The following is a 27,500-nucleotide window of genomic DNA, read 5'->3' on the forward strand; positions in this document are numbered from 1 at the left end:
ACACACACACACACACACACACGATGGACTTCCACACAGTTTCTGTCTACCAAATTCTCTCACAAGTTATTGGTCGGTCCGATGCTGTAGTAGATCCCGCACAATAGGATTGAACCCAAAACCACGTGGTAGCAAAGCGCGCTTCTTAATCACACAATCATGGCTGCGTCTTTAACCACAGAACAATTCTGATCGAACAAAATCTGATGACCAAAGTCATTTTATGGCCATCTTTTACTCAAAGAGTAGAATCTCGAGAAAGATTTGGCTGTTATTTCTCTCTGATGGATATAGTATTATTGTACTTCGAACAATTATTGTCTTGGTCTTATGTTTGTAGGAAACGATTCAGGTATTTAGTGGCGTCTTAAGGCGTGGGTACACTGGGCAGATGCCCAGGGGCGCCCCGGTTTTAGGATCCCAATTCTGATCTAAATATGCTTTGCTTTGTTGTCAATAAACAAATACTATAAGACCCTATATATTGGTTACTTGGCAACAGCGACGACGACGACGGCAACGGCGGTGACGATGTCAGCAGCAGCAGCCTGCGTTTGTGTCATAGATCCAACCCGGCCCAGACAGCAACAACATCACGAAGTATCTATATGATTTTTTTTATTGTCTCCATAAGAAGGTGGTGAGCTGGCAGAATCGTTAGCATGTCAAGTAAAATTCTTAGCGGCATTTCATTTGTCTTTACGTTCTGAGTTCAAATTCCACCGAACTCGTCATTACTTTTCATATTTTCAGGGTCGATAAAAAAAAAAGTACCAGTTATACACTAGTGTCAATGTAATCAACTAGTTCCCTCCACTGAAAATATTCGGACCCTGTGCTTTTAGTAGAAAGATTTATTACAAATACTTCTGATAAACCGAACGTATATAGTTATTTAGCTTCAGACCAGTCAGCCTTGTTTAAGTAGATTTATGATCTAAGGCGTTCTTCTGTGACCAATGCCTGATGTTCTAAGGGTCAGTGGAGCGATACGGGTCACATTAACCACATTAACTTGCCTACAGTTTAAGCTTCAACGTAGCTCTCTTTTTTTTTAACCCTAATTTCTTCAACTCCCAGATGATAGAAAGAAAGGGCCAAAATGGTAGATGAAACAAATGAATGTGACTAATTCTTTTATGAACTTATAAAATCTCCCCCATTTTAGAAATAAAAAAAGTGAATCAACGAAAAACTCACCTGGAAGATCTGCTACTATACGGTGATCCCTCTCGACTGGCAGGAACCCCTCCATAGTTCCTTCCAGAACGACTAGAACTTCGGTCCCATGAATTATATGTTGAACGAGTGCTTCCTCCATAGTCGGACATATAACCTGATTTTCCATACGGATCTGAACTGGAACTCTTTAACGAATAACTCATGCTGCGATCTAAAGACGGATATCGATCAGTTGTCCCAGAGGAGCCGGTTCCATAATCGCCAGCTCCTCCGGAAAATTTCATCACCTTATCCCGAATAGTGGAGCCGTAGTTTCGGGTCGGCTGGCTTCGCGTCGACGAACTGTATGAAGATGAACCGAGCCCAGAGCTTGAACCATATCCATAACCCCCTGGTGAAGAACCATAACCCTTACCGGACGGCAGATCGTATGACTGGAATGAGAAAACAAAGAAAACAAAAATAATTATACTAAACCAACAAAGAAATAAGTGAATAAATATAAATATAAATAAATATATATCCACGTGTAATACCTGCATACTAACACAAGTCCTCCATATATATATATATATATATATATAAGGAAGCGCAACAAGTCGTACCCATTTACACCTGTATACACAAAAGACAAACAGACAGAGAAACAAATACACACACAAAACACATGTACTAGCGACCGAAACACATACTTTATATATCGAAGTCACAGGAAAAGGCATTGATCGGTCCTATGCCTAAAAGGGAATGTAATTGATATTCTCACCAGAAAAACAAACAAACAAACAAAAGAAAACCAATAAACAAAACCAGACAATAGCAATAATAATAATAATAATAATAATAATAATAATAATAATAATAATAATAATAATAATAACACGACAGAGCTGGGACCTATATACACTGGAAGCTATGCCAACATTATGGAATAACAACAGAAAAAAGATGGTATAAACACACGCCAGAAAAGGTCACAGAAAACGAGAAAGCAACCATACTCTGGGATATGCCAATACACACAGATAGAGAAATTAAGGCAAATAGACCAGATATAGTTGTCAAAGATCATGAAGAAAAAAAATGCTTTCTAATTGATGTATCAATACCAGCAGATGACAACGTTTCTCTAAAAGAAATGGAAAAACTTTCAAAATACAAAGACCTGGAAATAGAGATAACTCGAATGTGGAATCTAAAAACAGAAACAATTCCTATCATAGTAGGTGCCTTAGGTATAATAAAAAAATATTCAGACAAATACATAACAAAAATACCAGGACTTACAAATATATATAACATACAGAAAATTGCACTACTGGGTACTGCACACATTCTACGCAAAACACTTTCAATACAGTAAACATAAGAGCACCACAGCAAACCACAGCACATACCCAAGGCGCACAGAGCTGCGCTCGGTAGTGAAGTGAAAGCACGTTATAAAAATAAAACTACTGAATAATAATAATAAATAAGACTGTTGCGGCTTATGAAATCTTGCCAGAAACTAATATTCAACAGATGCAGCTACACTGCATCTGTCACTTACCAGGCAAAAGAGGTGCGACGAAATTTTTATGGAAACTTCGAAATAATTGCAATATCATAAATTAAACGAATGAACTTAACTGTTTTTGTGCTTTCTTAAAAAGTTAAATCTAAATGTAGAGGACGAACCTGGAACCATGCTGTTGCGAACCAAGCTGGGTGCTTTTCCCCTTCTTTATTTTTAGCTATAATACAACAGCGTAAAAGCACAACAGTTACATTAATAATTTTAACTAGGCTTATGTTAAAGTTTCATACATTTCCAAACATTTGCCAAGAAAGACAGCTTAAAATAATAGAAAATGCGAGGTTTCCATAAGGGAGTTTGCTAGTAAAGGCTATGTCACGTTACTGTTGGTGAGCCAAAAGTAGCGCCCAGTTTCTGGGAAGTCATGCCTTTGTGGTATTGCAGGTTATTACTGACAGTTTTGAAAGTTACTGAATCTGAATCTTGCATTAAGCTGTTAATACTCTTTGACATCCCAACCCGTAGAACAGGAGTTAGGAGTCAAAACTATCTACTAATTGAGAAGTCATACATATCAAACCTAGAATAGGAATTAGGCGTTACTTTTGGCTCACCATGTATATTCTCACAAACATACACACACACGGACGCACGAACACACACACACTGTACCTGTATATATGTATATATAATATACACCACACTCATGTACTATGCATCTATAAAAACTGAATTCAATTTCAATAATAAACATAATATCATCTTCAGTGGATAAATTCTGACATGAAATGTATAACATGGATGTATGTTCTCTCCGCATTTTGATTTTGTAAATTCTTCCTCTGAAGAAAGAGTTGGTTTCTAACTAAGACACAAAGTTCCATTGTTGGAATATAGATAACGAAAACAATGTCACATTTTAAATTTAACAAAAATCTTGCATATTTTTACTGTACCACTTAGAGATTGTACTAATATGCAGGTGAGTTGGTTGATTTCTTTTTCTGAAAATCTAAGCTTATCCAGACTGTCAGTTAGGCATTTAATCACAAAACCAGGTGCACCAGTTATTATATAAATGTTAATTTGTAATCGGGATATGGAAGTTGGAGGTTTTGAAGCGATTGTCCACAGTTATTCCCCTGTCTCTTTGATTTTCAATGTGATATTCACAATTGCATGACAAGTGACCCCTATGATGGTACATACTTTTTCTTGTCTGTCTCAAACAATAATATCCGGCAAGTTATGCTTACACCTAACAAGTGTTTTGATTGGAATGTTCCACCAGTATTCCTTGTGTTGATATTTGTGTATGTATTCAATAACAGGGAGATTCCCAATATTCATTCCTGGACAGTTTTTTTTTCCCGGACGACATTATTTTTTAGTGGTTTCAGTCATTAGACTGCGACCATGCTGGGGCACCACCTTGAGGAATTTTAGACGAATCGATCGACCCCATTATTTATTTTCTTTTTAAGCGTGGTACTTATTTTATCAGTCTTTTGCCAAACTGCTAAGTCACGGGGACGTAAACACATCAACACCGGTCGTCAGTTGATGCTGGAGGACAGATGCACACACAGACACAGACAGACACACACAGACACCACACACACATATACGACGGGCTTCTTTCAGTTTCTGTATACCAGATCCACTCACAAGGCTTTGGTTGGCCCGTGGCTATAGTAGAAGATACCTGCCTAAGGTGCCACGTAATCGGAGCGAACCCCGGAACCATATGATTGGGAAGCAAACTTCATACCATACAGCCACACCTGCCATTGTATATTGTTTTTGTGACAACGGCATGTCACATAGGAAGGTAGTACCTTGATGACATCTTGGGCACCGCTAATCACATTTCCACTTCGGTTGGAACGCCTAGGGTCACAATGTCTCTTTTGTTAATTAGCTGTTTAGTAGCAATCTCATGTTTGTGTGTATGTATCTATTAGTCTATCAATATACAGACGCACAGATATATTTATATACACATATATATGTACAATATATACACAAACTCATATATGCAAGCAAGTCTATATATAAATATACAAACACAAACACACACATGTACATACACATATATACACACACACATCTATATGAACATAGATACGTATATTTAATTATAAATATATATATATATATTTCGTATGTGTATTTCGTGTGCAAGATTCTTGATGTGGATACGTGTGTTGAAAGAAATACAATTAAACCTTGGGAGAGGTTTAATTATTACCGGCATAATGCCTCTCCCAAGGTTTAATTGTATATATATATATATATATATATATATATATATATATATATATACGTACATATGTATGTATGCATGTATGTGTGTACATATATTCACAGATATAGAGGTGGGAAGATTTCATATTTCACTAATAATGTTTTCTAGAATGATTTCAAAGTTGATAATACTTACTCAACTTTGTAATTATACTTCAACACACACACACACACACACACACACACACACACACACACACACACACACACACACACACACACACACACACACACACACACACGGAGAACATTTTAATTCCCACATTTAAGAAGGATGTAAGAAAACATTGCGATGGCGTATCAATGATAATCTATCTCGACAATCTAAGGATAACATACGGACATACGTGTGTCGTGTGTATATGAGTGTATGCACGCATGCGTAGTGTGTGTGCGCGTGCGCGCGCGTAGATGATACTGTATGTGTGCGTGCGGTGTGCATGTAATGTATGAGACGCACTCATAAACATCCATACACCCATATATACACATCTATATGTCTACGTGATACAAGGATATCCACAGACGCCCGAGTATTCGGTTTACGTAAGAACTTACGTAAAGTGTATACATCTATGCTTTCTATGCTTACCTGTATTTTACACCGTCTGTTTATGTATGTATGTATGTATGTATGTGGTATCTATCTATCTAATCTATCTATCTAATCTATCTATCTATCTATCTATCTTTTATCATTTCCTTAAGAAATTTAGTGAAACAAATCTACTCCAGTATTTATTTATAAGTCTGGTACTTGTTCTATCGATGCCTTTTGCTGAACCGCCATGTTATAGGCGACATAAATAAACGAACGCCGGTACTCGAGTGATGATAGAAGGTCAAACGCAAACACAGAATATACACACGTATACATACATAAATTTATGCATGTGTGTGTGTCTATCCGTATATATAAATATATATACATATCACGTGATCGACCAAACTATCAAATTTTGTTATACATCACTGGTCACAATGCGCTTTGCATAGTTTTAGCTTCCGAATGGCGCTATCCTACTGGCTAGGCGTGCAGGCCAACGTTCCCCCTGATCGGAATAATACTCCGTGGTAGGAGTTACTCATTTACAGCTGTGTAATCTGGAGCAACGTGAAATGTAGTGTTTCTCTGAAGAACGCAGCGCGCTGCTCTGTCTGGATCATGAGTGCAACTCCCAAACAACTAGGCCACACTCCCTCAAGACGTTGGTCAGCCCGATGCTATAGTAGGAGACATTTGTTCATTTGCCCAGTCGCCCACTTGCCCAAGATGTCGCACAGTGGTACTGAACCTGAAATCACTTGGTTGCAAAGCTAGCTTCTTAACTACACGACCATGCCTAGACTTATATATATTTGGAATAAAGAAGACATACTTCGCAAAACCTTGAAGTTACTGCGATTACAGTTATTGTTGATGTTTGACACTAGCAATAATATTCTAGGTATTATAATAACGTCATAATAAATATTAATACTGCTGCGTTATATTCGGTCAAAGTTCTTTATTACTATTGTAATATAAAAACACATTTTTAGCAGTATAAATATACACACCATTCACTGACTGATTGACCGCTGACTGAACACTATTCAATTTTTTTTCTCCGTGTTTTTCTCCTTGTCTCCGTATTCTTTCTGTTGAAGAGCGTAGCTCGAAACGTTAAAGACTTTCCGTATTCCCGAGCGTCATACTAATACATCCTTTTGTTGTTTACACCACCTGTCCTCGTCTGTTGTTGTTTTTTTCGTACATTCTCCCATATATATATATATACACACAGTTATACATACGCACGCTCGCGCATATCCACACATGTTCCCGCACAAACAGAGAAACAGGTGAAATCATAGGCTCTTGGAAACGGTATCAGAAGTTGTTTGTAAGTTTGATGCCGAGATGTTGTTGGCATTCTGCCTAACGTTGCAAATACCAGTGGAGTGAATGGTGTTAATTGAGAATAAAGAAATGAAATAAAGCAAGGATCTGCATGTGAATGCGTATGAGTGTATGTATGTGTGTGTGTGTGTGTGTGTGTATGTATGTATGTATGCATGTATTTTTTATTATTTTTTTTTTAAGTTTCAGCTCAGAGCTGCGGCCATGTGTGCTTTTAATTGTTTGTGTGTATGTTCTATGTGTGTGGAGGCGCAATGTCCCAGTGGTTAGGGCAGCGGACGCGCGGTCGGAGGATCGCGGTTTCGATTCCCAGACCGGGCGTTGTGTGTGTTTATTGAGCGAAACCACCTAAAGCTCCACGAGGCTCCGCTCCGTAACTTAGCGGTTCGGCATCAGAAACTGGTAGAATAAGTACTACGCTTAAAAAAATAAGTCCTGGGGTCAATTTGTTTGACTAAAACCCATCAAGGCCGCAGTCAAAATGACTGAAACAAGTAGAAGAATAAAAGAATAAAAGAAAAGCTGCGACTTCAATTCCTGTTTGAGAATCCAGGATCTCCTCGCTTCACTTGCACAGTTTCGGCTAAAAGTACTCAGTTATGTTCGTTTAATCAATTATTACGAAGTTTCCACATTGTTGTGGTGAGAGTACAACACACTCTTATTTCTTATTTCTTTATTGCCCACAAGGGGCTAAACATAGAGGGGACAAACAAGGACAGACAAAGGGACTAAGTCGATTACATCGACCCCAGTGCGTAACTGGTACTTAATTTATCGACCCTGAAAGGATGAAAGGCAAAGTCGACCTCGGCGGAATTTGAACTCAGAACGTAACGGCAGACGAAATACTGCTAAGCATTTCGCCCGGCGGGGTAACGTTTCTGCCAGCTCACCGCCTTAAAAGGATGGAAAGACGTTTACAGCACCTAGGTTTCCCAAGCGGTCACCCATCTAAGTACTAACTAGGCTCGACTTTGCTTAACTTCGGTGATCGGACAAGAACCGGTGTTTCCAAAGTAATATGGCCGTAAACAATACAACACACTCTGACGAGACGGGATCACTACATGTAAATAGTAGCGGTCTGACGTAGTCGGCAATTAAACAGTTCAACGCAGGAATGCGGTTGGTGGGGTCAAAACCCATTCCTGCGTCCACTCATTTTTTTTTTTCATTTTTATCCGAAATTATAATGTATTTATTCTATATGTAATATCATTCGATAAATCCCCGACCCCATTTGTCCCCTTTTTGCTTAACCCTTGTGGTTTGAATAAAATCATCGTAGTTTGGTCTTCGAAGTCCAGATACAATTTACAGTTCAAGTTAGTGTGTTGGAAATATTGATTGTTGGTTTGTAAAAGATTGTTGGTTCGTTGCGTGTTTGTTACTGTCGCTGTTTCTATTTTGTATTGTTATAGCACTGTTACGTGGAGGCACGTGGCTTAGTGGTTAGGGTGTCAGCACCATGATCGTAAGATTGTGGTTTCGATTCCTGGACCGGGCGACGCGTTGTGTTCTTGAGCAAAACACTTCATATCACGTTGCTCCAGTTCTCTCAGCTGGCAAAAATGAGTAACGCTGTGATGGATTGCGTCCCGTCCAGCTGGGGAACACATACGCCATTGAAACCGGAAAACCGGGCCCTTAAGGGTGCATTTATATTATTTTATAACTCATTTTCTCTGTATTCTTTATCTATCGTCGACAATATCAACTGTACAACGATATTGGAGGCGTAAGGATACAACACATATATTTCGTTACACGCCAGCTTCGTGGTACGTGACAGATGCAGCAATACTACATCTGTTGAACATTAGTTTCTGGCAAGATTTCATAAGCCGTAGAAGTCTTTTGTTTTGTTTTTCTATTGCTTGATTGTTTCCATTTTTTTATGGCGAGTATAGCAATTACATTCCATTTTAGGCATAGAAGCGGTCAATATCTTTTCCTGTGACTTCGATATATAAAAAGTCCAGCGGGTGGTGTTGAAACGGGTGGAAGGTTCAGTGTACGGCCCAGTCCTGCACAATTTCTGCCTGCTCAATGAACTCACAAGATTCCGGTTGGCAAGAGGTTAAGGTAAAAGATATTTGTCTTAGGCGAAGAGCAGTGAGAATGAACCCCGAAACTAGACGTTTAGGAAGCCAACTGTTTAAGTTGGATTATGATGCCATCGGCCAATCGAAACCACAATCTTCCAATTTTCCTGTCGCACCTCCTCATTTCTTGTATAACTACTTCACTTCTCTGGAAAAGCAATGGCCCAGTGGTTAGGGCAGCGGACTCGTGGTCATAGGATCGCGGTTTCGATTCCCAGACCGGGCGTTGTGAGTGTTTATTGAGCGAAAACACCTAAAGCTCCACGAGGCTCCGGCAGGGGATAGTGGCGAACCCTGCTGTACTCTTCCACCACAACTTTCTCTCACTCGTACTTCTTGTTTCTGTTGTGCCTGTAATTTAAAGGGTCAGCCTTGTCACACTGTGTCACGCTGAATATCCCCGAGAACTACGTTAAGGGTACACGCGTCTGTGGAGTGCTCAGCCACTTGCACGTTAATTTCACGAGCAGGCTGTTCTGTTGATCGGATCAACTGGAACCCTCGACGTCGTAAGCGACGGAGTGCCAACAACAACAAACTTCACTTCTCTAATCTGAATCTTTTGTCATACACAAGACAAATCACACTCCACCACACACATCGTATTCAAAATTTTTTGTCGTATTCCAACGACTAGGTCACAAAAATGCGGCAAAAATTTTAACACCTCCAAAGGCAAACATAAACTAAATACAACCGTTTCTGCTGCTTCTTAAATTACTAAAATCGCTCTATTGCCTAGCAATAGCTTCAGTTTCAATCTCTGGGCAAAAATCTTGCAGAACAAGTGAAACTTATCTATCTATCTATCTATTTTTTTCCCGATCTCTTTTGATCGAACTCCCCCCCCCCCTTTCTTTCCCACGATCCCTTTTCATCACTCCCCCCTTTTTTTTTCTCCCAAAAAGAAAAGCTCTATATTGTATTTGTCCCGTCTGTGTTCAGCCCTGTGTGGCTAATAAAAGAAATGTATTTGTCTATCTATCTATCTATCTATCTATGTCGCTCTCCCTCCATGTGTGTGTGTGTGTGTGTGTGCGTGTGTGTGTGTGTGTACGTGTGTGTGTGTGTGTAGACAAATTCTCAAAAGAATTCCAGCTGTAAATAATCGTTGTGACTTTATAGGGTATATAGCACGACATTATATAATATATCCTTTCCTAATTTAAGACTTAAGGTGACGTGATTTAAGGTATAGTCTCTACTAATTTTTTCTTTATTTTTTTGCAAGTCGAGCAAGGACGTAGAGTCTTCCTAGTTGTGGTGTCCCTTAGTATATTAACTGACAGTTATAAGTAGTAATTTTATATATCTATGTAGAATTCTATGAAATATGTCCCATCCCACTCGCCTGTGAAAATTGGCTTTGTGCCACCATAAATATAAGTAGTTAGTAGGGTTCACAGTATGTAGAAGTTCTAACGAGAATTACTACTTTCACATTTACCTGTGTGAGTCGACTCTAATAATAAACTAGCCGACTTCTCATCACTGAAATCATATATTGTGTTATATATATATATATATGTGTGTGTGTGTGTGTATACATACACATATATAAATATATATTACACATACATTACTCGTATGCTTTTCTGAACAGCTGCCGTTTTCGACATTTACACGTTGACTTTCGTGCAGGAGAAAGAACGCCATATTGTGTTGAAAGGTGAGCTCCCGGCGAAACGAGTACGTAACCCAGTTCCCCATTCCCAATTTTGAACAGTTTCGTATATCACCGAAATTCGTTCATCTCATATAAAAAGAAGAATCAAAAAACAAAAATGCACATGAATGTTGTATACACTCCCATCACCTGGAAACCCGAGGACGTCGGGTTAGTCAGAGAAGCATCTACGTAGTCGCTGGAATTGCTAGAAACAGTAGATAAATATCCTTAAGTAAAACTGTTATCTTAAAAGTGGTGAAGAAGGAAATATTTGATGAAGTAATCCTAGATGTAATTAAAAATATGGAATGGTTACATCTGGAATCCGTTTAATCGTTGGTTTACTTGATCAGGTTTCCTCTGGAGCTAGATAAACCACTATCTGAGGACATAAGATTATTGAGAAAAATCAAAAAAATTCTATAGATTAAATGATAATCAATGTGAGATCGAAATAAATTTATTTACTTGATCAAATATTCAATCCCCAACCCATCATTTTATTTAATCCTTTTTTCAATATCGATCTAAGAGTATATCTGCTTCTGTAATAAACAATCTCTCTTTTTAAAGTGTTCATATTTAAAATATTTAGTTTTATTTTCTATTCTGCTCTATACACCGAATAAATAATTGTTTTTGATTTAGGTACTCACTCACTCACACACACACACACACACACACACACACACACACACACACACTCACAGACACACACACACACACACACACACACACACACAGACACACACACAGACACACACACACACACACACACAGACACACACACACGCACAGACACACACACACACACACAGAGACACACACACACACACACACACAGACACACACACACACACAGACACACACACACAGACACACACACACACACACACACAGACACACACACACACACACAGACACACACACACGCACAGACACACACACACACACAGAGACACAGACACACACACACTCACAGACACACAGACACACAGACATACACTCACAGACACACAGACACACACACACACACACACAGACACACACACACACACACAAATACGCGCGCACACACACATACTCACATGCGTGGCCGCACACCAACGACTGGAACGTGTGTGTGTGTGTGTGTGCGCGCGCACGAGAGACCGCGTGCATGTGTATGTGTGTGTGCGCGAGAGAGAGAGAGCGCGTGAGTGTGTGTGTGTGTGTGTGTGTAGAATTAGACAAAACACTAAATACAATAGTGTGAAATATAATTTGCATTTATATTTTGTTTCCCCCGTTAATATCGTATGACTGAAACAACGTAACACGTATAATCTAATTCGTTATAAACGAAAGAAAAAGTCTTGAAGCCAAGACGCAACTGCAGCAGACTTATCAGGATAATCTCGCTCGGTTTGGCAATATCATTATTATCATGTATGCAATGGAATTTTTCTTGCCAAATTAGAAATTCCTTGAATTCAAGATTATTATAAATTATCGAAGTGATGTATGCAGCCGTACGTAAAGACGACTCATCGACATAATTTCAACATATCATCATTGAGGCCGACAGATCATCCACCAGACTATACGGTTCTGCCTAGAAACAAGAAAACACTAGCTTGCTATATGTAACGCCATCCCTAATACGCACTGACAATTGAGCGTCATTCTCCATAACGTATACGTAAACGTGTGTTAGTATATATTCTCTATATTATTTGTCATTTCACTGCGTGCATGTATAAATTTAATGAATTCTTTTATTTAGTTATTTATTTATTTATTTATTTATTTATTTATTTATGCGCCCCTTTAAAGCCCAGCCAGGCTCATGGGCCCTGTTTCCCGGTTTCTATGGCATATGTGTTCCCCCTCCCCCAGCTGGACAGGACGCCAGTCCATCGCAGCTTTACTCAAGAAACAGGAAGAAAGAGTGAGAGAAAGTTGGGGCGAAAGTGTACGACAGGGGTCGCCACCAGCCCCTGCCGGAGCCTCGTGGAGCTTTAGGTGTTTCCGCTCAATAAACACACATAACGCCCAGGTCTGGGAATCGAAACCGCGATCCTCCTACCGCGAGTCCGCTGCCCTAACCACTGGGCCATTGCGCCTCCACTAATGCATTCTACCAACTCCTATTTTTTCTCTGATACTTATTTGATCGATCCTGTGGGGAACGAAAGAAAATAATACACATTTTCATTTGAAGTGAGTAAAGGGTGATAACTTAACTAAAAATAAAACTCTAAAATGTTTGTTCGAGGTGCTTTTTTTTGTAACACACACACACACACACACACACACACACGCACACACACACGCACACGCACACGCACACACACACACATACTCACACACACACATTGTGTATGTTCGTGTATATGATACATTCTCAGAAGATAGTATAGTTAAAAAGTCCGACGAACATTGAGATGTGTGCATATGTGTGTGCGTGTGCGTGTGTGTTTTCTTCTGGACTTATGTGTTTCTATTTGAAACATTCAAGCTGGTCACTAACCAAGTGGCAAAGTTTTTTTTCCCCTTCTTTCGTCAGCTGAGAGTTTGTTATGGTCTAAATTTGTTGATATGTGTATATATATTTGTTTGTCCTCATGTATAACTTGTAGTAGAATGGTCGATAAGCGTTTTATTTTAGTAGACAAGTGTCAGTGCATGTGTGTGTGTGTGTGTGTGTGTGTGTGCGTGTGTGTGTGTCTATGTGTGTGTGTGTGTGAACTCACACGTTCCACTTGTATAAACAGACATATGCATTTGTGACTATATACACGTAGATAGAATTTCGCTTCAAGGGAGATAATTCACATAGTATTTAGAGTTGCTTCCCTTGCTCCAATCATGTATTTCTTTGCTCCCCCTCTTCCTTTCAGAATACAAATGTGCAAATCGTAAAACGGTAAAACAAATTACAAGAAAGAAAATGTGTTTGCATGATTATTTTTTCATAATAAAAATATAATCTCACCGAAACAGAAATGCAATATGCGAAGATAATAACGTCTTTGCTTTTCACCAGTTGTCATAAAATGTTATTAAGTTATTTCTGTCTTCGTTGCTGTTATAGTTTAGCATTCAATTCGGCACTATTTAAGCAGAGAGCTAAAATAAAAAGTATTCCAAGCGTGACTACTTATATTCTTCTCGCATTCAGATAATGAAAGTCGTTTAGGTGTAATTAATTTATATGGATGTTTACCGCGCAGCATTTCTGAGTACGTCAAGCGATCGTATAGAGTCTCCGTCATTGGCTCGTAAGAAATACGGAACGCACGCTTCACTAATTTGTATATACAGCAATCCTTCGACTATCGCGGGTGTTACGTTCCAAAACCCACCCCCGCGATAGGTGAAAATCCGCGAAGTAAAAACAGTACTGTACTGCATATTTTTTAAAATTATTTTTATAATTTGTATATATTTATTTTATTATAGGCGCAGGAGTGGCTGTGTGGTAAGTAGCTTGCTTACCAACCACATGGTTCCTGGTTCAGCCCCACTGCGTGGTATCTTGGGTAAGTGTCTTCTACTATAGCCTCGGGCCGACCAAAGCCTTGTGAGTGGATTTGGTAGACGGAAACTGAAAGAAGCCCGTCGTATATATATATATATATATATGTGTGTGTGTGTGTGTGTGTGTGTGTGTGTGTATGTCTCCTAGCATTGCTTGACAACCGATGTTGGTGTGTTTATGTCCCCGTCAGTTAGCGGTCCGGCAAAAGATACCATTAGAATAAGTACTAGGCTTACAAAGAATAAGTCCCGGGGTTGATTTGCTCCAGCATGGCCGCAGTCAAATGACTGAAACAAGTAAAAGAGTAAAGAGTAAAAGAGAGTATAAATGCAAAACAACACCACAGACTCGCCTCCCGAGTTTCCTTTTCCATACAGCATGTGCGATTCCCTGTATACGCATCTACGATACACTACGTATTTTCTTTTAATATATTTTAATTAATGTGTTTTACAGTACAGTACTGTACTGTATTTTTATTTGTTGCTTTATGAATTTTTAAGACTGAAAATGTTAATTTTACCACAGAAATTATTAAAATCTAAAAAAAAAAAAATAAATAAAAAAAAAACATAAACACCTATCGGCCGCAGAAACCCGCGATATACTGAGGAGTCCGAGATATAAATTTATATATATTAGTTAGAAAAATCCGCAATGTAGTGAGGACGCGATAGGTGAATCATGATATGGCGAGTGATTACTGTAGAGCAGTGGCTCCCAAAGTGGGCAGTTCTTCCCCTCTGGGGGCGGTGGAAAGATCCAGGGGTCGTTGAAGAAAAGCGGGATGATAATGGGGTGGCCAAAATGGGGTGATAGATGTATAAAAACAATTTTGGTTGGTTAATTAGGCTTATGTTTTATTTGTGAAAAAAAGTTGTTTTGAATTTGCAGAAAGTGGTATATATATGTGGTGGGGAGGGTGAAGGGCGTTAGCGATATGGCATAGGTGCCAAGGGGGCAGCAGCCCGAAAATGTTTGGGAACCACTGTTGTACAGGGATTTTTTTTTTTGTCTCTTATCTATTAACTGTTTCAGTCATTAATTACACTGTTTTAGTCATTAATGGGACACCTCTTTGAGTAATTTTAGTCGAAACTAATCGCTCCTAATACGTATTTCCGTTTAAAGCCTGGTACTTATTCTAGCGGTCACTTTTGCCGGACCGCTAGGTTACAAGAACATAAACACACCAACACTGGTTGTAAAGCGGGATGGGGGACAAACACACACACGCATACACACACAAAGACACATTTATATATATATTTGTATGACAGGCTTCTTTCAGTTTCTGTCTGTTAAATTCACTTATAAGATTTTGGTCGGCCCGATGATATAGTAGAAGACACTTGCCCAAGGTGCCGTCACATACGGGGAGTGAACCCGAAATCATGTGGTTGGGAAGTAAACTTCTTACAATACAACCACGCCTGGACAGACTATGTTAATATTTTCTGCATCATTCTAATTTTAGAATATGTAACTCCTAACCAGTACCTTTCGCTCTGCGAGTGCTAATAAAAATTGGTGTTAAGGGTACACGTGTCTGTGGAGTACCCGGCCACTTACGAGCAGGTAATTCAGGAGCAGGTAATTCAGTAAATCGAACGAGTGAATCCTCGACGTCGATCGAGGGAAATTCACCACCACAATCACCACCGCCGCCCGACGTTCTAATGATTTTCCCTACGTTCTAATGATTCTCCCAGCTAGTCTGATGTATTGACCCCAAAATATTGAAAAGTAAAGATGACTGCGGTTGGATTTGATCGTAGGCAGCCAGAACAAATGCTGTAAAGATATTCTATCATATGCTCTAATGATTCTGCCAGTTCGTCAACTCACATATGAATCACGAATTGAATATACAGGATTATAAAGCGGCGAGCTGGTAGAATCATTTGCACGCCGGGCGAAATGCTTAGCTGTATTTCGTGTGTCGCCACGTTCTGCGTTCAAATTCCGCCGAGGGCGACTTAATATAATATAATATAATATGACATGACATGATATAATATAATATATATTAATATAATATAATATAATGTAATGTAATATAAAGTATTTTCATTAAATTTCTTCAAATATTTCCTGTTAAAAAGCGGTAAAAACTCAGAAGAACAAACCAATTACCGTTTCTAAATCAACAATTTTTAAAAAATTATAGTTTTTAATTTTACTTTAGAAATTTAAATGATTCCACAAAGTGGTCAATGATATATGAAGTTTGCTGACCTGCTGGCATAAAAGAATCATAACTAAAAAAAAGATGTAGTTTCCAGAAAACATACATTCTTACATTAATAATTTCTAACACGCTCTGCCTTAATAATCAGATGACCTGTTGTGTGTTAAAGATTGACAGACGATAGATTTTTGTGTATTAAAATTGACAGACAGCAGCACACCCTGCGTAGTTTCGATGACCTATCGACAAAACTACAAGTGTATTAATTAATGCTTATATGTTTTTCTCATTCACTGAACCCAGATACTTGGTTCACTTCCTTTTCAGTGGACCCCAAAGTTCATTCTACAGAAAACGAACTAAATCAACTGTTTGAAATAACATACAAATCTTGTTAAGCGGAATAACTCACAGCCTTTTACATTCTCATCACCTGCTGCTAAACACGGCTTTCAACGATTTTTAAATAAACAAATCTAACTCGGACGGTTGTAGATTGTTCTTTTGTTTTGGATTTGTTTTGGATTTGTTTTGTCTCAGAGAATCAGTTAAGGGCATTTAATTTATTTATATTATATATTATTTCTTTACTGGCTACAAGGGGCTACACACAGAGGGGACAAACAAGGACAGACAAACGGATTAAGTCGATTATATCGACCCCAGTGCGTACTTATTTAATCGACCCCGAAAGGATGAAAGGCAAAGTCGACCTCGGCGGAATTTGAACTCAGAACGTAACGGCAGCCGAAATACCGCTAAGCATTTCGCCCGGTGTGCTAAGGTTTCTGCCAGCTCGCCGCCTCCATATTATTATTATCATCATCATCATTATTATTATTATTATTATTATTATTATTATTATTATTATTATTATTATTATTATTATTATTATTATTATTATTATTATTATTATTATTTTATTATATTATATATTTATTTATATTATATATGATCACTAAGGCGGTGTGCTGACAGAAACGTTAGCACGCCGAGCATAATGCTTAGCGGCATTTCGTCCGTCTCTACGTTCTGAGTTCAAATTCCGCCGAGGTCGACTTTGCTTTTCATCTTCTCGGGATCGATAAAATAAGTACCACTTGAGCACGGAGGTTGATGTAATCGGCTTACCCTCTCCCTCAAAATTGCTAGCCTTGTGCCAAAATTTGAAATTATTATATATGCTCACTGGCACTAGAAGACTACAGAGATAAGATTTCAGCAAACAAGACCCGGTATCTGGTTTCTATTTACGGCCATGTTTAAATTTAATCAACTGAAAATATTTAAGGCTTTTGCGAACGCTGGACTTGCCCATTTTGCTATCTTATAAAGTATAGGGCTGTTGATTATTGCAAAAATGAAACTATTTATTACATGGGAACGCGAGTCTAATAAATTAACAAGGATCTTACATTTCAGGATATTTCAAACGCCCTTTAGAAATTTATGAGTGTATTTTACAATCTTATGTTTCTTCGATATAAATCAGACATTTGTGTCATAGTCACATGATTTAATTTTATAACGAGAACAGATTGAGAAAAGTATTTATTGATACATTCACCACGCACCATTTCTGACATAAGGGTAAGTTCAAAAGGAAATAGCTACACACACACACACACACACACACACACACACACACACACACACCACACACACACATACACACACACACACACACACACAAACACACACACATTCTTATATATGTACATTTACATAGATATGTGTAACATATTTACCTATAGATGCAGGCATATAGACAGATGTCACAAGCATACATACATACATACGTACACACACACATACATACATACATACATACATACATGCATACATACATACATACATGCATACATACATACATACATACATACATACATACGTATATACATACATACATACATACGTATATACATACATATATACGTACGTATATACATACATACATACGTATATACATACATATATACGTACGTATATACATACATACATACATACATACATACATATATACATACATATTTACACAAATTTGTGGGGTAATTTAGAAGTTCCTTTAGCATTTCAATGATATATTAAATGAAAATGCTAAAGAGACTTTTGAATTACCTGTGTGCATGTGTACGTGTATAACACACACACACACACACACACACACACACACGCATACATACATATACTCACACACACACACTCGCACATGTACGTGTGTGTGCGTGTGTATAGCGATGCCTTTTATGAATTGGACCAAATTAACATTCCAATCAGAGGATAATAAAGATGAACTATTTTTTCAATGAAAAAGTTAGAAAACACAATTATCAATTAGTAAAATGCCATCGCGTAGATAAAACTTCATATTTCTTCCAACTCTTTGATTCCGAGATTCTCTCAGATTACGAATTATAGAATTATCTTCACGCGCTTTTATTTTATATTTTTATTTTTATTTAATACATTTCGTGAAATAGAAGGCTAATCTAAAGGGTAAAAGGAAACGTAAATATCTTAAGTGGAGGAAGTGATGGAAATTAAGTTGACATTAAGACAGATCGGTGTTTGGAGAGAAAGGCAATCTATAGTTTACTCCCCTGTCCTACACATACAACATTGTACATTATCGTTACCGAGATAATATATGTTTTCTTTTTTAGCTATTTCTATTCCTTTCAGATAAGATGGATGGTTAAACCTTATATAGCATCAAACTCCGGGCAGAACTTGCCTGGTTAAATATCTAAAGGTTTTCTAAAACACCCTACCACAACCCGTTTTTATTTATTTATTTTTTCTCTCGGTACACTTAAACACCGGTTTAATCAAATATAGTGCTGATAAAGATAATAATGATGATAAATGTTTCCGCAAATCATTGGATCTTATAGGGGTTCGTTGTTAAGTTATAATTTAGTCATAGTAAGATGGATAAGGGATGCTTTTCTCCCAGCCCACCTGTACCTACTGAACTGAATGTCAATGCATTCTGAGTTACATACCCAGAAAATATGGTACTTTATAGTATATGGTACTCCATCTACAGTGGTGGCGCAATGGTTAGGGCGGTGGACTCGCGGTCATAGGATCACGGTTTCGATTCCCAGACCGGGCGTTGTGAGTGTTTATTGAGCGAAAACACTTAAAGCTCCACGAGGCCCCGGCAGGGGATGGTGGCGAACCCTGCTGTACTCTTTCACCACAACTTTCTCTCACTCTTACTTCCTGTTTCTGTTGTGCCTGTAATTCAAAGGGTCAGCCTTGTCACACTCCGTGTCACGCTGAATATCCCCGAGAACTACGTTAAGGGTACACATGTCTGTGGAGTGCTCAGCCACTTGCACGTTAATTTCACGAGCAGGCTGTTCCGCTGATCGGATCAACTGGAACCCTCGACGTCGTAAGCGACGGAGTGCCAACAACAATTCCATCTACATGAAATGATTCTTCTATTTTTCATCTACTTGTTTCAGTTATTAGACTGCGACCATGGGAGCGCTTTTGTAAAATAGAAGTACTCCAGACGAAAAGGGGCTTCTCTACCTTCAGTTTATTGAACTGATCGTTGATATAAATAAACTCCATCTTTAGAAACAAACGAAAACGCCTCTACCTGGTGGTCACTCGGCGCCTTCTATCTTTTATATCTTTTACTTGCTTCAGTCTCTGGTCTGCGGCCATGCCGAAGCACTGCCTTTTTTTTTTCAAAAGTTTGATATTTATTCTAACGTACTCTTTCTACTGAACCGCTAAGTTACGGGCACGTAAACAAGCAAATACCAGTTCTCAAGAGGTGGTGTGGGGTAAAGACACATCCATAAACACAAAGACACACACATTCAAACGTTCATGCGTACATACATGTATATATACACGTGTATATATATATATATATATATATAAATATATATATATATATATATATACATATATATATGTACATATATATACTCTTTTACTCTTTTACTTGTTTCAGTCTTTTTACTGTGGCCATGCTAGAGCACCGCCTTTAGTCGAGCAAATCGACCCCAGGACTTATTCTTTGGAAGCCTAGTACTTATTCTATCGGTGTCTTTTGCCGAACCGCTAAGTGACGGGGACATAAACACACCAGCATCGGTTGTCAAGCGATGTTGGGGGGACAAACACAGACATACAAACACACACACACATACATATATATATACATATATACGACAGGCTTCTTTCAGTTTCCGTCTACCAAATCCACTCACAAGGCTTTGGTCGGCCCGAGGCTATAGTAGAAGACACTTGCCCAAGATGCCACGCAGTGGGACTGAACCCGGGACTATGTGGTTGGTAAGCAAGCTACTTACCACACAGCCACTCCTACGCCTATATGTATATATATATATATATATATATATATATATATATATGTATATGCGTATATATACATAAATATATATATATATGTATATGTGTTGGTGTGCTTACGTCTCCGTAACTTAACGGTTCGGCAAAAGAGACTGATGGAATAAGTACTAGGCTTTCAAAGAATAAGTCCTGAGGTCGACTTGTTCGGCTAAAGGCGATGCTCCAGCATGGTCGCAATCAAATGACTGAATCAAATACACACACAACACACACACACACACACACACACACACACACACACACACACACACACACACACACACATTCATTGTCTTTCATTTGCATGAGCGACTTGATGTTTGTATGTATGTCATTATTCAGTTTATTTCGAAGATGCTTGGCAACAGAGAAAGATGTGGTTTCTAACCTAGACCCAAGGCTCCTTCATTGGAATTTTAACATCAACAACAGGGTATGTATGTAAGTATGTATGTATGTATGTATGTATGTATGTATGTATGTATGTATGTATGTAAACGTGCATATTCGGATGCTTTGTTTTATGCATGTCTTCTCATGCATACACTTGCATATCTAAACATGCTCACGGACCAAAATGATAAACTTCTGGAAAGTTTTACAGATTTTTACAGTTCCAGTGATGGATTGGATCTGTAGCCTTCGAATCAGCTTTCTCCATTCCAAAGCCTAATTTCTCCAGACTGGTATTTAGGCAATGTGTTACATATCACAGGGCCTCAATAATTACAAGTTTAAACCTGAAATTGTAATCTGGATAGAGCAACTGCGGATTTCTCAATAGTTCAGTCTAGGTATTATTTTTCGCTGTTTTCAGCTTCATGTTGAGATCCGCTGGGCAGCTAGCTTCCACAACTGTACACAGTTTCTCTTCTCAATCTTAAATAGTTATATCATTATATCAGGTCTTTTGAGTTTACATTTTATTGAAGTTTTCACGCGGACATTCCACCAATACTCCTTTATATTATGAGTGGGTATGGCTTCTACCATACTGTGGGCTCTTATTTCTTTGTTTGTTCTCGGGGTTATCCTTTCGACGGATCTCGTTATATAGTGTCCTAGCTACAACATTATGTCTCATCGGTAGATATGTATGTATGTATGTATGTATGTGTGTGTGTGTGTGTGTGTGTGTGTGTGTGTGTGTGTGTGTGTGTGTGTGTGTGTATGTGTGTGTGTATGTCATTGTTCAGTTTTATTTCAAGATTTTTAGCCAATAGGTTTCTAACCTGGATTCAACTCTCCTTCATTGGAATTTCAACATCAACAACAAGGTAAGTATGTATGTATGTATGTATGTATGTATGTATGTATGTGCAGAATTGTATGTTTTGTTTTATGTATGTATTCTCATGCATTTCGTTGCATGTCTGTGTGTAAGTTGAAAAAAAAAAGAAAATAAAGAAATAAAAAAATGTTTTACGGAACTTGCCGAACAAATACATTCAGTTTTCCGAGACCAAAAACGATGAATTGCCTTGATAGAAGGATCTAATTTAAACCGGTTTGTGTCACAGGACCAAGAGCTTTCTCAGGCGAGTTGGTAACAAAAGAGAAACAGATGAAGGCTTAGATACAACACTGCTCATACTCGTCCACATAAAAAATAAACCAAAAGTCGAGAAGGTCACGGTTGGAATGTGTTTGATCATAAACTTGCTCAGATAAGGTAGGTACTACGGGCAAAAAAACCAACAGCAGCTAAACATTGAAAATGAAAACGAAACAAAAGCTATCGTATAAATAAAACTTGTGAAAATATTTGTATGTTCGCCTTTAGTTTAGGTCATATCTCTTCTTAGCGTCGCTCAGTTGGCGACATTTGTTTTGTTTTTGTTTGTTTGTTTTTATTATTTTCTTTTTTTGTGGTTTTAAACAACGATATAAAGACCATAAAGAACTAAATAAATAAGTAAAAGAAAAATAATACGAATCTAAACTAACTACTTCCGGTTGTTTCATAGACGCGGATGTCCTCAGTGAAATACCGCCTGTTGCTCCCCCATCATACCGGCCCTCCTCTCTCCCTCTATCACTACCCAACCTCTCTCTCTCTCGCACACACACACACACACACACACACACATGTATATGTACATATATATATATATATATATATATATATATATATATATATATATATATATAAACATTCTTTTTCCTTTATTCTTTAACTGCGACCAGCCTGGGGTAGCGCCTCGAAGTGGTTTTAGTCGAATAGATTGACCCCAGGACTTATTTTATCAGTGTGATACTTATTCTATCAGTTCTTTTGCCGAACCGCCAAGTTACGGGAACGTAAACACATCAGTACCAGTTGTCAAACGGTGATGACCGGGACAGACACATGTCGATACATACTTACATGTATGCATGCCTCCATCCATTCAACCATGCATGCATATATACATATATGTATGTATATATATATATATATATATATATATATATATATATATATATATATATATATACGACGGGCTTCTTTCAGTTTCCCTCTAACAAATCCACTCACAAGGCTTTGGTTGGCCCGAAGTTATAGTAGAAGACACTTGCTCAAGGTGCTACACAGTGAGACGGAACCTAGAGCCATGTGGTTGGGAAGCAAGCTTCTCACCACACAGCCACGCCTCCCCCCCCCCCTATATATTCATGGTCTGATCAATAGGTATTCGGTCTGTTGCCACAATAACGAAGGTAAAGCACGCAGTGAAGCCGCTTGGCAGAGATTGACCACAAGTTTTAACGTTCTAGCTCACTTCCGCTGTTTGCAACAGTGCTTAGAAGTAACGTGTATAGCGTGTGTTTGTCACATTGAACACGACAGAAAGTTGAGCAGAGAATCTGCATTAAATTTTGCCAAAAAGCTTGGTGATACCTGCTCAGAGGCCTACGCAAAGTTTCCAAAAAGTTTACATCGTTCACGACACAATCAAGGATATCTTGTGCAACTGAAACCCGAGTGTCTTTTGGTCAGCTGAAAGCAGTTTTGGCACTAACTTAGCAGACACGTGTCTCATTTCCAAATCTTCAGTAATAATGGACTTAACTGAACCGTAACTAATCTGCACATCCTCTGTTAACTCACGGAAGGTGATTTGACGATTTTTCGGTTCTGCAGGTTGCGGGTCTCCCAGAACGTTCATCACTATTGACATTTTTTGGCCATCTTCGAAACGTTTGTACCCCTCGTACACTTGTGTGCGGCGCATATACTCCTCTCCATACACTTTCTGCAACTTTGCGTAGGCCTCTGAGCAGGTATCGCCATGTCAACTTTCTCTGTCATGGTCAATGCGACGATCACAAGTTACTTCGAAGCACTGCTGTAAACAGTAGAAGTGAGCTAGAATGTTAAAACTTAGTGTGCATGCACAGCAGAGTCCAAGGTCAATCTATGCCAAGTGGCTTCACTCAGCGCGCTTTAGCTTCGTTACTATGGCAACAGGATACTTATTGATCAGACCTCGTATATATGTATATATAGTTATATTTTTATGTATATATTCATATATACATACAAATGTATATACATACAAATGTACATACATACGTACATACATACATACATACATACATACACATATATATATTCTTTTCTACTCTAGGCTCAAGACCCGAAATTTTGGGGAAGGGGACCAGTCGATTAGATCGACCCCAGTACGCAACTGGTACTTAATTTATCGACCCCGAAAGGATGAAAGGCGAATTTGACCTCGGCAGAACTTGAACTCAGAACTCAGAACATGAAGACAGGTGAAATACCGCTAAGCATTTTGCCACCTTACAAATATATATATATATATATTATATATATACATACGCACACACATATATGTGTATATATACAAACACGCATATATATATAACACACATACACACACACACATACATGTTTGTGTGTGCATATGAGTTTGTGTATATCGCCGCTCTTTCTCTTTTCTGACCAACTTTTGACTTCAGCTGAACTTTAAAGCAATAATATTCCAGCTTTTGTCTATCAAGTACCACTTCGAGCAGCAGTCGGTGGGGTTTTTTTTTATATATATATTTATGTATAATTTTTATATATATTTACTTTCGGTATATTTTATTTTCGTTTTTGTATGTTCTTTTTTCCTACTCATTTCACTATCCTCAGATATGTTCCGATAAACTGCTTAAGTGTATGCGTAAATGTATATTCATGTATGTGATGGGTGTGCGCGTATGCATGTAAATACATCAATGTATATACGCTAAGTACGTGTGTGTATTTATGTGTGTCAGTGTACGCACACTCGCATTGAAGGAGAGCGAGAGAATGAGTATATGTATGGAAAAACATGCATATGTACTACTACTACTACTACTACTACCACCACCACCACCACCACCACCACCACCACCACCACCACCACTACTACTACTACTACTACTACTACTACTACTAACAATGAGGCCAACGTTTTTATGGAGAGGCAACTCCAGGACAAATATCTATCAATCTATCTATCTATCTATCTATCTATCTATCTATCTATCTGTCTGTCTGTCTGTCTGTCTGTCTGTCTGTCTGTCTGTCTGTCAACCTGCTTGCCTGCCTGCTTGCCTGTCTGTTTGTCTCTCGATGTATGTATGCATGTATGTATGTATGTATGTATGTATGTATGTATGTATCTATCTATCTATCTATCTATCTATCTATCATACATTTACACCTGACAAGAATCCATTTTGCTGCAATACGTACATGTAAAATAACAGACGTGACTCAGTCTTCAGCGGAGATCGGAGAGAAATAACCGTGCGAAATTAATGCAGGTTCAGTGATGTCAAGAAGTAAAACTGAAGAATGCCAAAAGATGCCCAAACATCGAGCATTCACTTACCCGTTTTGTTTTCACTTAAGTTATGTGCTTATACAAATCCTTTACAGAAAGTGCTAAAGTCACCGAGAGTAATAGCAGAAATGGAATTTATATTTATCTTACTGAGATGGGCTGTTTTGTAAACCATAGAAATATATTAAACGTATATCGCAAATACAATAAAATTCACTTTATGTAAAGCTTTTAGCTAAGGGCTCAATAAAATTGCATAATTTCTAGTTTAGGGCGATAAGATATACTCTTTTGCTCTTTTACTCTTTTACTCTTTTACTTGTTTCAGTCATTTGACTGTGGCCATGCTGGAGCACCGCCTTTAGTCAAGCAAATCGACCCCAGGACTTATTCTTTGGATGCCTAGTACTTATTCTATCAGTCTCTTTTGCCGAACCGCTAAGTTACGGGGACGTAGACACACCTCCATCGGTTGTCAAGCGATGTTGGGGGGACAAACACAAACACACAAACATACACACACACACACACACACACACACACACACACACACACACACACACACACACACACACACACATATATATATATATATATATATATATATATATATATATATATATATATATATACATATATACGACGGGCTTCTTTCAGTTTCTGTCTCCCAAATCCACTCACAAGGCTTTCGTTGGCCTGAGGCTATAGTAGAAGACACTTGCCCAAGGTGCCACGCAGTGGGAATGAACCCGGAACCATGTGGCTGGTAAGCAAGCTACTTACCACACAGCCACTCCTGCGCCTTATATAATATACAAAGATGTCAAAGGGAAACTGACATTCGAAACTATACTTCTATACTTAAACGCTTGCAGAAGTTATAAACATCAGCAGACTGTATATTCCTGTCTCGAGTCCCAGACTCATAAGATTGGTTACACGATTCCCATAGTATATAAGAGACCGAGATCACATTTCCCCTGAACGGTCTGTCGGCCCATCGCAGGGTTGCACATTTACAGCTGAGTCGACCGGAACAACGAGAAATGGAATGTTTTGTTCGAGAACACAACGCAGTGCCCAGTCTGGAGATCGACACCTCAGTATTACGATTGCGAATGCAACAACCTAACCACTGGGCCATATCGCCTTCACATTCGGTATTTGCGTGTAGTGTCTGTCTCCTAGACGCTGAGTTTACCTGAAAGCTAGCTATAAGCTCCAATGCAGTGCTCAAAGTAAATCGATGCAGATAAGAAAACAAAAATTTCACAAGCAAGCTATATACATTTAATACGCAAACGACTCGTTTACTTTGTGCTATTTGAGCATACTATGTCAGCAATGTGCAGAAGAACTGGAAGTTGTAATTTTATTTCTCTACTACTGTGACCGATAAAATAAAGCGAAATCCGCAGAAGCTCATTATTTGCATCCATCAGAGGATAAAAAAAAAAATGAAATATAACAAGCTGTTTACTCAAAAAATGGCTACTTGTGAACATCCGGTTTCCGTTTAACCATTTTAAGAAGCCAAACTAGTGTATGCATGCTGTAGTATTCTCGAATGTCATCCTCGGGCAGTTGAAATTCAGATGCTCGGTCGGAACATGCTTACAGGAAAATATAGTTTCCGCCCCACCGCCTCTCTCTCGCTCTCTCTCCTCCCACCTCTTTCTTTCTCACTCGCTCTCAAAACCTAAAGCAAATAAGTGAATTGTTTGTAATTTTAACCTATTAATAACAAGTTTCCACTTAGAAATGATTAGCGTTGTTTTGATTGCTGTCATAGGTGTCAGTGACAGGTGGAAACATTGGAATAAACTAGAGGCGAATATAAAATAGGAGAAACGACCAACACCTAACATACGAGAATATATGTGCGCGTGTGT

General features: G+C 38.4%; 1 protein-coding gene, 1 long non-coding RNA gene and 1 other non-coding gene across 52 annotated transcripts in view; 1 reads left to right on the forward strand and 2 right to left on the reverse strand.

Moving 5' to 3' along the window:
* Positions 1-27,500, reverse strand: part of LOC106868745 (FH1/FH2 domain-containing protein 1) — a 357,696-nt gene that overhangs the window by 170,213 nt on the left and 159,983 nt on the right. For all 47 annotated transcript variants that reach the window (XM_089357753.1, XM_089357767.1, XM_089357752.1 and 44 more), the window contains one exon: positions 1,201-1,616. In XM_089357753.1, coding sequence (XP_089213879.1) covers positions 1,201-1,616 — 416 coding nt within the window. The remainder of the gene's footprint in view (positions 1-1,200; positions 1,617-27,500) is intronic.
* The window catches only part of LOC128248733 (uncharacterized), a 181,110-nt gene that overhangs the window by 10,107 nt on the left and 143,503 nt on the right, over positions 1-27,500 (forward strand). The window contains exon 2 of one of the 4 annotated variants that reach the window (XR_016243194.1): positions 14,133-14,212. The exons of the other annotated variants lie outside the window; for them this stretch is intronic. This is a non-coding gene — a long non-coding RNA (uncharacterized LOC128248733). The remainder of the gene's footprint in view (positions 1-14,132; positions 14,213-27,500) is intronic. 4 annotated transcript variants of the gene reach the window in all.
* Positions 7,829-7,947, reverse strand: LOC128248769 (5S ribosomal RNA). The gene has a single exon (XR_008264945.1). It is a non-coding gene; the product is annotated as a 5S ribosomal RNA (ribosomal RNA).

The sequence above is a fragment of the Octopus bimaculoides genome, chromosome 9 (genome assembly GCF_046866305.1).
Source record: "Octopus bimaculoides isolate indiv1 chromosome 9, ASM4686630v1, whole genome shotgun sequence".
NCBI classification, from domain to species: Eukaryota; Metazoa; Mollusca; class Cephalopoda; order Octopoda; family Octopodidae; genus Octopus; species Octopus bimaculoides.